At 43.7% G+C, this 14,941-nt stretch overlaps 1 protein-coding gene across 6 annotated transcripts in view; it reads right to left on the reverse strand.

The window, feature by feature from the left end:
- Window positions 1–5,023: 5,023 nt before the first annotated feature.
- Window positions 5,024–14,941, reverse strand: part of CBFB (core-binding factor subunit beta) — a 41,849-nt gene continuing 31,931 nt past the window's right edge. For all 6 annotated transcript variants that reach the window (XR_014318357.1, XR_014318358.1, XM_082770143.1 and 3 more), the window contains exon 6: window positions 5,024–7,287. Coding sequence is in view for 4 of the 6 variants with exons in the window: in XM_082770143.1 (XP_082626269.1) it covers window positions 7,219–7,287 (69 nt within the window). In the remaining 2 variants the exon portion in view is untranslated. The remainder of the gene's footprint in view (window positions 7,288–14,941) is intronic.

The following is a 14,941-nucleotide window of genomic DNA, read 5'->3' on the forward strand; positions in this document are numbered from 1 at the left end:
CAGAACCAAAAAGAGGATCTGTCCTCGGTGTGGGAGCACCCGCCCCGGCAAGAAGGGGACAAGGGGTCCCAGGGGCTACTCGGCAGCACGTCTAGCTCTGGACCAAGCAGGTGGCCAAGAGGGACAAAGGATGCTCAGAAAGGTGGTGAGAGCAAGCGACCTGGAGCTTCCGCTCACGGCTGGCCCCTGCGCAGGGCTGAGCCTCCCCATATGTCCTCCCCTCTTTTTTTTGCAGGGTGCAACAGGCTCCCCAGCAGCTTTGTGGCAGCTGTGCCCCATTGCAGGGGCCTCCAGAGCGGTGCAGGGTGCTGCAGAGCAGGCGGTGGGGTGGGAGGGGACCTCCAGGCCCTTTCTGGGTAAGTGACACCTCATTCTGGGAACCGAGATGCTCGGCGGCCGTCCCGCCGCAGAGGTGATGGTTAGTCTGGTGTTTCTGGATGGACCCGCTCGTTTCTGAAGAACCGTCTTCTGATGAGACAGAAGTTAGTCACCTCTGTGGCTTTGCTCACAGCCTGACAGCAATTCAGTGCTGCCCCTGCCAACTGCCCCGCCATGCCCCAAGCTTACAGCCACCAGGGCTTCACCGGGTCACCCCCACCCAGCCAACTCCATGCAGACACACAGGAGAGACCCTGGTCCTAAAACCAGACCCCAAACCTGCCTGAGCCAGGGCAGGCGGAACAACAGCAGCACCTCCTTACTGCTGTCCCCTCATCCCTCTGAAGGTCTCTACCAGTTCCCCCAGCTGAAAAAGACCAAGGCCCTTGTCTGGGGGCAGAGCCTCAACATCAGCACAGGGAGGGTTTTAGAACAGGCATCTGTAAATGCCGTAGAAGAAAGCACAAAGAATAAATAGAGTAGTTCAGTTGGAAGGGAGCTACAAAGTCCAGCTGCCGGGTCCAAATGCTGAGAAAGGAAACCTGCAGATGTCCATCAAGCTGATGACCTTTCCTGCTCAACTGCCATGAAACAGGCCTGCAGTGCCAAAATTGCATGAAATACTAACTTGAGTGTCGCACATTTGAGTTAAAATGACTATCAAGTGAAGAAACCCAGCAATAAGTCTTGACAACGTGTTCCTAAATGAGCAAAGCTGAATTATGTGAGCTTCAGGCACATTTTACACATGGAGCAGGAGGAGCTCAATGACGGGCCCATGGGTGTCCATGGGATGGCAGAGATCTTGCTCCCCAAAGTATGGACAGCAGCACGGATTTACCGCAGGTTGAAAGCCTTCTGCAGCAGGACACACTCAAGAATTACGATGATAAAGCCACAAACAAACACAAAGATTCACCATGAGGACCAGGGAGGCTGCCTGCTCCCCCGGGCCCATGACCCGCACCACATGCTTCAACCCTCCAAACAAACAGGGCTTTGTCAACCCTATGCACTTCCACAAGGAGAAGGAATTCACCCATGTGTATTTCCCTTTGTGGAAAGATTCTGGAAGCATTTATCCACAATTACAAACAAGATCTCAACATAGCACTGCAAAGAGACAGAGACGCACACTTCACAGGGCTCAACTCTGCAGCAGCAAGAAGACAAGGACAGGAACTCGAGATCCTAATCTGCAGCCAAAGGCAGAGGAAGCAGGCAGGTCCCATAGAGGGCTCAGACAGGCCACGGGTTGGTTTGGCACCAAAATCCTTGCTACAGGAGGGGTATCCCTCCTGCTTCCAAAATCCATAGGCTAGAATAAATTCACTGCTGTGCACCAGACCTGTTGCTGGCCTTGTGTAACCGTTCCTCTGCCTGCTCTCCTTTTTGCCACGGCTGGTCCCAGATGTCCACCCATCTGCCTGCTAATTTCCTCCACCTGCTAAATGGCAGCTTGGGAGATGTCTGCGAGAGAAAACCAGGCACAGCACAGGCGTCCACAAACAGGGTGCGTTAAACTGCACTAATTCTGATCCCTCAGAACCATGTGCTCCCTTTTTTCCTCAAGCCAAGGCCACGAACATTTTGACCAACCCAAAGCAAAGGGAAACAGCACTGCCCGCTGGGCTGGGCCCGTGAAAGGTGCAGAGCTGAACAGCATTGGGAAGGAACAGCTGTGGGCCCGCCTGCCATTTTCTCTTCTCACCTGAGGCGCTTGGCCACCATCTCACCTCCCCTCCTGGAGAGGCCGGAGGGCAGCCCAGCCACCAGCCTCTGTGCTTCAATCCACCCTCGCAAGGCCTCTGCCCTGAGCCACCTTGCTTCCTCCCATGTTAACCTCAGCTTCTCAAGGCTGAGACCTCCCCGAGGAGCACAGCGTGAGGAGCCATCATCTGTGTCACTGCCACCGAGGGCCAAAGCCCCGAAACACCCCAGCAGTCACCGGAGCATCACCCCAGCTATGTGCTGCAGCAATATTTGTATATCAGTAGCTACGAAGGCCACAAGCAGTCCAATTTGCAGCCTGAAAGTTATTCTGTGCCACTTGCTTCCCCAGGCCTACACTTTGCTGGACTTTGGCACGGCGTGAACAGCAAAAACAGCAGAGTTATAGCTGGAACAGTCCAAGGAGGCGAGGAGGCAAGGCCCACAGGGACAGCCTCTTTCAGCAGACCAGCCCCTGACAGGTGGAAAAGAGAGAGGAGCTTCTAGGAAAAGCCGTTCTCCAGCTCTGCAACAATTTTCTTTTCTCAAGCTCAGTGGAACGGTAGCAGAGAAAAAGCTAAGAAATGTGGTCAGAACCCACAAGAGAGGGAGAAAAGTCATCACTTGTTTCACAAGAGTGAGGGGAAAAGGAGGAAAGTGGCTTAAGTGACCGGTTTCTGTGAAACACAGGAAATTGGTGCCTATGGAACAACAGAAACCCACTTTCCCCTAAGACAGCACCATCAAGTCTCACAGACTGGAAAGCACAGTCCCTAACCAGGAGAATTAGGGGCACCAGCAAAGATTTAGCAGAAGTCTCACCAGCTTTGACAAGCTGTGGACTAGACTGAGCAAGAAACATTCCCGTTTTCAGCTTCTTCCCTTCTCACAGGTGTCTGGGTTTTCCAGGGCCGCCTACTGGGAGATCACAGCAGCGACCGAGTTAGCACACGGCTTCTCTGTGTTATTTTTTTTTTCCCCACTCGTGAGCTTTAAGAAATGAGCCTGAGGCAATTCTGGAAACTCACTTATCTCAATCTGTAACTAAGATGTTTAATAAAGTTACTTAAACCGTGAGCCTAAGCAGCTGTGAGCTGTGCAGCAGCTGATGAATATGCATGCACCGGGATTTACATGTTGTTGCAGCGTGCAGACAGGATGCAAGGCAAATGAGTTATGAGAAATGTTGCCTATGCAAATGTACAACTCTGCTGTAACTTCTCGCTGTAATTCTTATCCTCGAAGCCACTTTTGTAATTCGCTCATTTGCATTGGAAATGCGCTAACAAACTAATGTACTTTAAATAAATCAGTCCTATTTTGGTGCAGACAGGACGGATTCCTAAATGCATCTGTAACAAAGTGGTGGCCTGAACTAGTGGTGGGCAAAGAAAGGTGACAGTCTTGTCAAGATCCTGTCAAGCCATGACATTTTGACTTCTCTGAAACCAAGTCTCCTTTACTTAACTTCCAGGCTTTACCTAACCAAGGCTTCTTATTAGACAAACCACCACAAACCTGCAGGAACAGAAAAGCTGCTCTTTCCACCAGCAGTCTCAGTTTTGTCATTGCCTGCTAGAAAATGGGGGGCTGAGAGCCCAGTCCAGGACAGCTGACAGTTGTTATGTCATTAAAGAGACCAGGAAGCCCTCATTCAGGTTTTGAAAACCTAATGTAAAATGGGCTGAACAGTTAATGTGATGGATTCTCTTAGGTGAGGAAGAAGCCACGTAACTGCAAGAGGTTTAAAAAAAAAGTCAAGTTACCAGACTTCACATGCTCTGGTTGCCTTACAGGTCACGGGCATCTTTTTCCATTCCAAGAAGCTCCAACGTTTCCAGGGGCTTCACTCCCAAACCAAGCACAGACATCCCCAAGGAAAAGATGGCAATGGCTTAAAAAACCCCTTTGGATGTAGGTGCCTCATGCCGGAGGCTGTTCAGATTCCCTCTGCTGCTCAGGGTGACTGCGAAGCAAGCTCATGGTGAGAGAAACAAGGGGACAAACCACCACTGCCCTTCACATGCCTCCACACAAGTAAAGGCTTTAGGAATAAAGTAGCCATCCACTCGTGATGTACCCTGGGCAGAAAAGTGGATCATTTTATGAACTTGCAAGTAAATGGCCAGGTTATCTAATGGCTTTACGAACAGCTCTTTAAAGATGTGTTGTGAACTAAGCTACTGCACGATGTTCCTATAAAAGCAGCAATTGGAAACTTCAGGAAGCCAAAGTAACACTGCCTGGCAGCTGGTTTTGTTTTCAGAACTGCCACCCTTCCGAAGTACAGATTATCTTCTGAAGAACCACAGGCAACGGACATTAGGCACTACTCAGATCCACTTAGAATCAGCTTTTAGAAGCACAAATTAAGATCATACTTGGCCCTTTTGCATGGAAACACTTCCAAAGCAGTCTTCAGCTCTGGTTACTAAAAACCAACAACCCCCTGTACATGATTTCAGTCCATTAGCAGCATTATCTGTCAGCACAAGCTGCTTTAAGTCACACCATCTAAAATTTCAGCAGCCTTAGAAGAGGCTTTCAGGTGTAGCACGTAATATCCGTATCTTCCCCGCAGCGCTTCACCACATTTCCTCATTTCCTCAATTTCAACATGCAAACTACCTTTTGGTTTGTCTCCACGTCCAAAGAGCACAACTACAAAGGTTTGATGGCTGTTATGAAAATGCAAAGATGAAAGATGCTCTTTGTGTGTGCACAACCCTGGGGGTTGAATTAACACTGGACAAGGTGCATTGGGGTTGGTTCAAGTGACCACTGGATGTCACTATTGCCTCAAGCACGGCCATCAAGACCTGGTCAGGGTGGGATGGAGGCATCGCCCAGCATCCTGCTCCTCTCCCACCAACACATAATGCACCAGCTTGAAGTACCAGGATGTCAGAAATGACTTTACAGCGACTTGTTTTCACTACACAGAAGTTTATTATGAAAGTTAAACATACAACACAAAAAGTAGCAAAAGCAATCCTGTAGCTTAAGGCAACTCTTACAGGAGATGAATTCAAGAAAGATGATGCAACTTCAGTTTAAATAGGAATTATGAAAAATATCAAATTGCATCAATAACTTAAAATGCACTTTAAAAAGTCTGCACTAACCAGCAGAGGGTAAGGGCTTGTGATCTTAATGCCAGCATTAAGATATCGTAAGCAGCAGAATGCTAAATGATGATAGGGAAAAGTTCAGTATTTACACAAAGATAGCGACGTTAATATCTGATAGCATAATTTCCTGTGTACTTATGGTTTAAAACCACTGAACCGTTAGGAAAACCTTTTAAAATAAATCTTCAGACTATTCCATCAAAAATACACAGATGGCAGAGAAGATCCAAGGCTAGGGATGCGTGCGGATGCATGCGTGTGTCCCTTAAAATAACTCATTGCAGAAACTTTAGAAAAATTATTTCTTTGGGGGCAGGAGAGCAAGAAGAATACGTGGCCACGGAGTGAAAAATGTTATCTTTTAGGTGAATCACATTTAAATTGAAGTATCAAAATATTTCTATTTGATGACATTCTCACAGTTTACAGTTACTGACATGTTTAAGTGAGTGTTAAATATTCATATCATTAACATACAAAGATTTGCCTTCACATGGAGATCTGCTCACATTTTTGCAAGACCTCTTTTTACATCGATTCTTTTGCCATTAATGAGGAATGTAGTTATCTTAATTATAGAATTTCAAAAAGATTTAAAGCGTTCTCATCATACAGAGTTTTGACCTTCAAAATCATTTTTTAAAAACACTGAGATTAAGTCACTTATTTTAAAAAGGTATCCACGTGACATTTTAATTAATCAGGCTGTACAGGAAGCACCACATTTTGACAACGCCAGATGACATCACATTTCCAATCAGTTTTCTTCAAATATTGGATGCAATGAAAAATTGGGAACAAATCCATTTGCCACCACCCCAAACAAAACAGAAACAATTCACACAAATCAACTCACCCCAAATCTTACCCTGTTAGAAAATGCAATATTTACTGCAATGTAGTTTTAATTTGCATAAAATTTGATAGAAGTGTCCTATGCACAGTATGAGATTTGCTGCGCACCACCTCATCTCTTCACCATTCAGCACAACTTTACAAAAAGCATAAGATATAAAATATACTTAAAGCAGCTATCTTAAACATGATTTAATACATATCACCTTGGCAGCTGATCACTTTTATTCCCAGTTTAACACGCTGTTGAATCTGATTGTAGAGTTGCAGTATCCCTTTTTTAAGAACTATTTAAAAAAATCCCTGAATAAAACAGAAGCCAGCCTGCGACTTCCTATGAGTTTCAGTAAGGTACTATATACAGGGGTATAATAACCGCCCAAACTCACTTAATAGAGAATAAAATCTAAGACAGATATTGGGGCAGAATGCATTAATGCATGAAAATATACATTTTAAGATTTTATCATTTAAAAAGTGGAACCAATGGATTGTTAGCAGTTAAAAGAATACTGCAACTGTAACATTTACAGACCCGGAGGTTGAAACCTGATTCCAACAGCACTGATCCACTGGGTTTAAGCTTGGAAATAATGCAAAAATAATGTCAGCAGTTTTTAGAAGGTCTTACAAATTTAGAAAAAAAGAAAACTGAAAGATAGATAAGAATGCATATCTAAAATAAAGCAGGAGCACAATAAAGACGATCAAAATTCCAAAAGCCCATATTAAAAAAATTAAGCTTGGAATGCATTGGCTTCCAGCAGTTTACAAAAAACAACAAAAAAAGTTTTTAATCTGTAATATCTTGACCTATTTTTAAGTGACAATTTTTATTACATTGAGAAAAAAAATGTTTTTATAGCTGCATAAGTTTCCATTTCACTAAAATAGTGCCAACAAAAATAAGTTTGCATAGAAAAACAAAATTTCAAATTGCCACTGGCTACATGCTTAAAATGGGAAATGCAGGTATCGTAACATAAACATAGTGCAAACCATGGCAGTTCATGGTGATTTTGACTGCCGCAGGTCAGGAAACAGACCATAGTATACCCAGTTATCACAGTTTCTGGTCTTTTATTAAATCCTTTGCCAAGTAGAAGCAATGTGTGCAGACCCATGGCACGCCTGCTGCTGTTGATTAACGTAGTTTGAGATCATCACCACTTCCTAGGTTCGATCCAGGACTAGGGTCTTGTTGCCTTCTTGCCTGCATTAAAAAACACACCTTTTAGCACCAAGAAGTGATTTCAAAGTAATCAATTCATTTCTTACTTATTAAGCACATGACAACAACCATAAACAATTTTAAATCAGAAACTGCAAGTTTCAAGCAGTAACCAATGCATTTGTTGTTAACAAGAGAATCATTCTTTCCCCCTCAATTCAACAGCCCCCCAGCAGGCAGGGCTCCCTGAGGAGCAGTCCCACACCGCTCCCCTCTGCAGAGGGGCTCTGAGCTTTGGCTCTGCTCTGAGCCCAGCCTCAGAAACCCTCCCGCAGCCAGGCTCGTCTCAGCCCAGTAAGGCAATGGGGTTTCATGTCTCTTCATCTGAAACACATGTTCTTTGGTGTGAAATTCCCTTCTGTTAACCTTTCCTGTGAGCATTCTCAGGATTGAGATTTTTGGGGGAAGAGCTACAGTGCCAAGATGGCAGAGTACATTACATCATTCCCAAATAAACCTCCCCCCTGGATATTCACGCAATCAACATTTACTTTAGCTTTTCCTGGAACAAAGGCTTATAACAACACAGCAGTACAATTTAATCTATACATAAACATTTTAACAGCTCTTGATAAAGATTTCGAGTTTTACTGCAGCTTTTTTTTTTTCCTTTGGTACACCTGTAAAGTTAGCAATAACAAAACTTGAGAAAACTTTGGTACTTATGATTGAGCCCCTGCGTAAAAAAAAGTGATATCAGTTCTCTTTTAAGTAAATGGCTCTGTTAAACGGTTTGAATTGATGGCAATTTAAAGAGGAAATTAAAGATGGTCAGCAGTAATATCAGTTCTCGTAGAGGACTCATACTTTACCTGAAAAATAGACATACATGTTTCACAGATGCCTGCTTCTCCTCCCAGCACTACCAATCCCCAGACACACACTCTGCATCCCAAGTGTGCTGCATTTCCTCCAAGGCAGCAGGCATTTAACTGTCAGCCACTAAGGTCTACAGCCGAACACAAAAAAGAGGGCCCAAGCTGCCCCCACAGCCAGCGACCTCGTGCGTCACCTCTTCTGCAACCGAACAGTACGTTCCTCCTCTAGTTTGGGTTCATAACCTGAGTATTTTGATTTTTCTACTCTGTATGCACACAGGCTGCTTTCAAGTAGTGCACACAAATGCAGGTAAATACTTAAAACCCATTTATGTACTTCAATTTTAAAGCAGTACGTCTATTCTGGGAGCGTTCAATAGATGCGAGCTGTACTTTAAGACATGTTAGCGTGGACACTTTGGTTTAATTTACAGGGTGCACAGCTGGCACCTCGGCCTCAAAAGTACCACTGCAGCCCCAGCAGTCCCAGGTTTTCAGCTGGGGGAGCCATCGCTGCAGAAGCATTATCTGGCATAGCTCTGAGTTTCGCCAGCTGCAGCAACCTGCTGCACTCAGGGCTTCAAAATAGCATTCTTAAAAAAAAGCTGAAAAATAACCACTAAAAACAATAAAGAAGAAACAACCTAACCCAAAAAAAACAAACAAATGACCCTTCCCTCCTTCAGAAAGCTCTTTGTGCTTTGGTGGAAGGGGCAGGACAGGCTCAGTGCGGGCAGCAGTACCGGGATATGCATGGCTTAGGCAATTATCGGGTTCACACGGTGCCACCGAACAATACGGGCATTTCAGCTAAGCAGTGACTAACAGCGACACGCCGGCTGCTCCGCGATGCTCCCTGGGCTCTTCTGAGTCACATTTACTGACACAGAGGAAGCCCTGCCGCCGCAGGGCGGTTAGCCCAGTTCACAGCACGCTGCTGCTTCCCTCCCATGCTCAACTGCAAGCGAGCCGCGTCTGCCAGCTCCCAAACCCTCCGGCCTGGCCTGCCAGCACCATTTTCTGCTGCTTTCCATGCTCACTTCTTCCTCCCTTACCTACCGTTCCTCTCATCTGGCTAAGTTCACACTGCCAGCACAATTGGCTGGCTTCACCCACAAGGAGTCTTGCTTCCTTCCACTATTTAAATACTGATTTCAAGTCACATTTGCCTTTCCCGTGCAATGATCCCATTCTGATGGGCACCACGTCCATTAATAAACCCCTCCACTTGTCAGCATGCTTCCAGAGAGGACGCTCCCTCCTGCACCCTCTTGGTGGTTACGTTGCCACTGCTGATTTGGAAACACGGTCACTATTTTCAATACCACAACCAGCACCTGGTACGTTTATGTGTCCAGTACATAAATAGGATTGCTGTTGGATTTTAGACATCCATGGGTTAGATCTTCTCCCTCTGTTCCACTGACGCAGGCTGTACCCTGAGTGAAGGAAGCAGCCTTTTGCCTACGCACAGAAGAACACCGAAAACAACCACCGCCATCCCTGTTGGGGCACAAACCCACAGACTTCTCAGTAATCGGAGGGATCACTGTAGCACAAGCAGGTGCACTCATGTACAGCGCTCGAGATTTTGAATGCTAATGAGCACACTCCTTCCAGCCACTCAAGCAACTTTCGCAAACTGCCTTCTTAGCAGAGATGCAGAATTGTAGGAAACCGCATTTAATTGCGATTTTCGTGTTATTTTCAAAACCCAAATCATTCACCTTATCCAGTGATACCAGTAGGCAAAGTTAATAAAACTGAAGCGTGGCGTTCATTGTTTTTTTTTTTTTTGACAGAAAACTGAACTGGGATGTAATGGTTTTTCTGAACACAAGATGGTTGTTCTGCAAGTCCAAACAGATGCTTCCGCACCAACTTAAGAGCCGTACTAAAAGTAACAAAAGGATAACAGTTCCACTTTGCATGCATTTCTCCCACTGACCAGATCGTGCCAAGGTTTCTTCTCATTTTAACTGCCTCCCGTTTCTTCTGAGAAATAAAGGCACGTAGTCCTAACATGTTACTATAATCCTAGTTATATTAATTTATTTAGTTATCAATTTCGTAATCAAGCACATTTTACACTTACTAAAGAAGGGCAGCAAGTTAATTGCTGCTGTCTCTCTGCCTTGAAAGCAACAGAGCTGCTTCTTCAGCAAAGTAATCATAAACACAGCAATTTTATTGTCAAAATTCAGCAAAGACTCCAAGGTAAGGGCATATGGTTGCATTTATGCTGTGCCTAGAGGGGCCTTTCCTTTCAAACCGTATGAAAGAATTCACATGATTCAAGCGATCGCTGCTACTTGAAGGGTTCAGTAGTGGCTTCTGCAAACAACTACCAGATTTGCCCTTTCAAGCGATATGCAAAAGGCATGACAAATTACCCTCAAATGTACTGAAAGCAGTCATTACAATGTCTTAGAGCAGCACATGTGGATAAAGGTGTAATTTTGCATTTCAGTAAGTGGGGATTTACATGTGCAGCTCCTATGTGTTGGAATGACAGCTCTGTCTCTCTCAGAAGCCCTCAACTACTTGCGCTGTACCACTGTGCAGGAATGCACATGAAACGTGCTCCTTCTGCCAGACACTGCCCCACCAAGGCACACGGGCACAGTATGAATGACTGCAGGAGTGCTTTACATGCTAAAAGCACCATGTATCTATGTAAAAGTTACAAATACTCATGAAGAGGAGGAGGATTCACCACATACGCAGACAGCAAGCACACTGTAGAGCATCAGGAATTAGGTGATGTTTTGGCCACAGACAAAGGGCAAAATACAGCTTTCATAAGAAATGCCCCCAGATTCTTAACACCCACCTGCATGGCAGTACCTGGTTGGTCACCTCAGCCTGTCAAAGGAAGCTGACCATTCTTTTTACGGACATAAAAATGGCAATTTCCAGAAATCTCTCATTTTGGGTCCCATACACTCTAATCAACCCTCTGAATTGCAGCATTCGCTGTAATTTTTGAAATGCATATCTTATGAAGCCCTGCAGAAGCAGGAGAATTGCTCTCTATGAATAATGAGCTCAGCTCCTCAAAGACTGAGACTTGTTTCAATTAAAAAAGATGCATCTATCTTTGCCACGAGGAAATGGAGTACGCTGCCATGAGTCATGCGTAATGAGTCATGAGAAAACAGTAGTTATTCATCTTATCTCAGCGTATTTCAATTTTCAGTCAAATACTGATTTTAAGTTTGAAGGAAGACTACTCTGAACGTTACTCAGCTGAAAGGGTCACAACTATTGGCAGGATAAACTTGTAAATACTGCACGGACCCCGCGGCAGTTGGGATTTTCCTGAAAATGAATGCATTTTAACCAGTTCTGCCAGCTTCCTTCCAAATATCCTGAAATTGAATGGTTAAGATAAAGGACATGTCGGGAGTTTCAATACCCAAAAATACTTCGTGCTCAGCTTTCAGCGCATGAAGCCATGCAAATCTTCTGCAATACGGAAGGAATTACGACTGGCCACGAGCCATTTAAAACCTCTAAAGTAGGAGACGGCATGACGACTGACTGCAAGAATTGCAGGAACTTGTTTGGCAAAAGAACACATTTCAAAGCCTCCTATAGTATGCTATTCTAGATTTATTTACACTGAATTCATCTGCTGATACCACAGGGGGAAAAACACCCTAATAAACAAGGTAGAAGTTACTAACAAGAGCAGTTTGAGTTGATGGTAAACAACGACAAGAAGCACCCACGATGATACTTTTGCACCTCAGCTCTCTTCAACCTTGCATCTCTGAGCTCTTCCCAAGCCTAAGTATGGGCTAAAAGTCATTTCAGGAGTATGATGTAGTAGGATCTGTATTTTATTAATTTTCATCTCATTAAATTAGATAGCTTGAAGCCATCAAAACATCAGCTTACAGTTGAGTCTTTTGGACAGGGATCATGCTGGAGCATCTACAATAGGACACTTGGGTAAAACAGATCTAAGAGTAATGACAACTCTGGAGGAAGGCACACACACCAGCAGTTTCTCCAGCAGCCAAGGCAGTCGGACACCATCCCCCTCCTGCTGTTGGTCATGCTTTCAATACTGCCAGCAGAACTGCTTAAGCTGCCTTTGAGTCTGTAACTACACCCTACTCGTGAAAATAATGGAACAATACAACTGAATACTCCTATTAGTCCTGTTTGCACCAGCTCTCGATTCCTCCATGCTTAATATTGTTCACTCCCCTCTGTCAGCCTGAAACCCTGCAGCAAGCCCTCTGCAAATCCTCAGATGTGACTTGTCAAGCATGTGTGTTGGGTGGGAGTCATTGATGAGAGCAATTCATACCCACAGGTTTCTCCCTCCCTTGCGCATCCTGACTCTCTGGAGGTTTTGGGGCACAGCTCTTCACCTCTCTTTACCAGCAGTATCAGCAAGATAATGGGACACTTGTGTAGGGGAAGGGAGGAAGGGAAGAAGAAACTGGGAGATAATTTGAATAAGGGCTGCCACAAAGAGTAGCCTAAATAAAGCCATTCCATGTACAACCCCACTGCAATTCTTTAATTGCATTCTGGCAGCTCCATCCTGCTGAAGCAGACGGTGCAGATGCATTATGTGCCTTGGCATCCATCATCTATAATTTACTAAATAAGTGAAAAATCAGGCTACGTTATGAAAAACTAAACAGTGAACATTTGGATTCTCTTAGAAGGTCTGTTAACCTCCTGAAAAGGATTTAAAAAAAAATTTGAGAACACATTGCAGATACTTTTCTAAAAAGCATACAACCGCAAGACCAAAAGGAAAAAAAAGAAAAGCAACAAACCAAAAGAAACAACCAACACCCAAACAAAGAACCAGAAGCAGAGAGGAAAATACTTAGAGAAATACTTAGAGACTCCACAGCCCAGATCCAGCATCAGCAGTTGCTTTGTTTGCCGGCCCTAGCCGGTTCCACCTAAACCTGGGATGAAGTAGTCATCTTGATCTTTTTTTTTTTTTTTTTTAAACTATGTCAAGTACCGCTTAAATTACTCCAATAATGGAAAATTCTTTCAAATTTGGTAAGAGATGTGGACATTTGGAGTCCTTACAGAACAATTACTGTTACAAACTCTGTACCCAATGCGCTATTTTATTCTTGTATCAAGTTTCATTGCTTTTTCTGCTCACTGAAAGACAAAATACAGTTTTCCTGACAAAGATTAAAATCATTTAGCACCTACCTCAGTCGAGACTTCATTTCAAGCTTCTAGAGACCTACTTCCTAGAACCTAAAAGCACACGGCAGTTGTGTTACATGCTGAGCCTGCTCTCACCAGCAACTACTACAGGGCTGCAGAGCACGACCAGACCAAGTACACGCAGTTTAATAACGAATTCCAAATTCACTTGCCTGAAGTCCTTGCAACTGTTTTATCTTTGTTTAAAATCGATGACAATGCTACTGATTTTAGTACTCCATACTGGTAACTGGACTGAAAAAGCCATGTGAACAGAGTAAGCTCTTAAGAGCTGCAAGTACAGCCTAGTAAAATTTAAACTTTTGCTTGAAAACTAGAAAAAAAAAAGCTTAAAATGCTTCCTTTTAAAAAGTACTGTTTGAAGGCTGGTATAAAGGTTATAAATTTATAATTAACATTGATTGCCTCCAGACAGTATTCCTCCGTTGCTCAGCCCCTTTCTAACCTTCATTGACTGAAGGAAGATGCTTATATTACACTATTCCCTGATTTGCAAAATTGATCTCTTCCGTACTATACCCAGCATTGATTCTGTACAGCACAAATTGTTTTTTTCCAATATATGCATTCCCTAGCACTTTTACAGAAATCTCAGCTGTTTAGAAGTTCTTGAGAAACGATCTAGTCATAATGTTACCAGCCTACTGGCACTGCATGCACATCACAAGACCCTTTCGGGCAACATATATTCACACGCACACGCTTTAATGCCTTTTTTCTCCTCAGTTGTGCTGCATGCATCTTGAATATCAACATTTTCTCTATATACACACACACACACAAGTCTGTACTACCCACTGTTACCAAGTAACGGTTTGGGTTCCTTTCACGACCAAAAAGCTTTGATAAAGTTTAGACTAAATGACGTAATTTTATGTCATTTTAGAGAGTACACAATTAGTAGTAATTAAGTTCATTCCAGATTATTTTTTTGAGGAAAAACTCAAGTTGGAGTTTGACGAGGAACAAATAGGAAAAAAGAAAACTGACTGGAATACTGTTTTTTCTGCTGAAGCAAGTTGTACCCTAACAAGATACCTATAATTAGGGCAGTTGTTTACACTGGTAGTTTCATCTTGCTTCTTTTCCTTTAAGCAGGGAGAAGGACTTCGCTTCCTAGAAGCCTGGACAACAATGAGGCCTACTACTAGGTTTTGTTTCAATTGTGAACTGTTTGCTTTAAAAAATACGGTGCTTTGTCTTGAGAGGGATTTCTAGTGGAAGAAACAACAAAAAGTTTCAAAACATTTTTTTCCCCCAACAAAATGTGAAGGTTTTTTAAATGAGAATTTCATGCAGTTTCCTAAAATGGCTCTGCTTCGCCATTAATGTTATTTATATTTAGCACAAGACCACAAACAGACAAATTGCTAGACTACGCTGTTTCAGGGAAGAGCAGATCACTCTGCCTCTCTACTTGCATTGTTGTTAAAACAAAAAGCATGGCAGTAAGATGGGAAACGAACACAAAATAGAAAAATATTACATTTCAAAAATGCCTGCTGAACAAATCACATCCGAAAACCGACAACAGATCCAACCCACCCCCAAATAAACCAAGCTGTAGAACACATTTGGCTAAGCAAAAGAGAAAGAGT

Source organism: Aythya marila, assembly GCF_965140915.1.
Source record: "Aythya marila genome assembly, chromosome: 12".
Classification (NCBI taxonomy): domain Eukaryota; kingdom Metazoa; phylum Chordata; class Aves; order Anseriformes; family Anatidae; genus Aythya; species Aythya marila.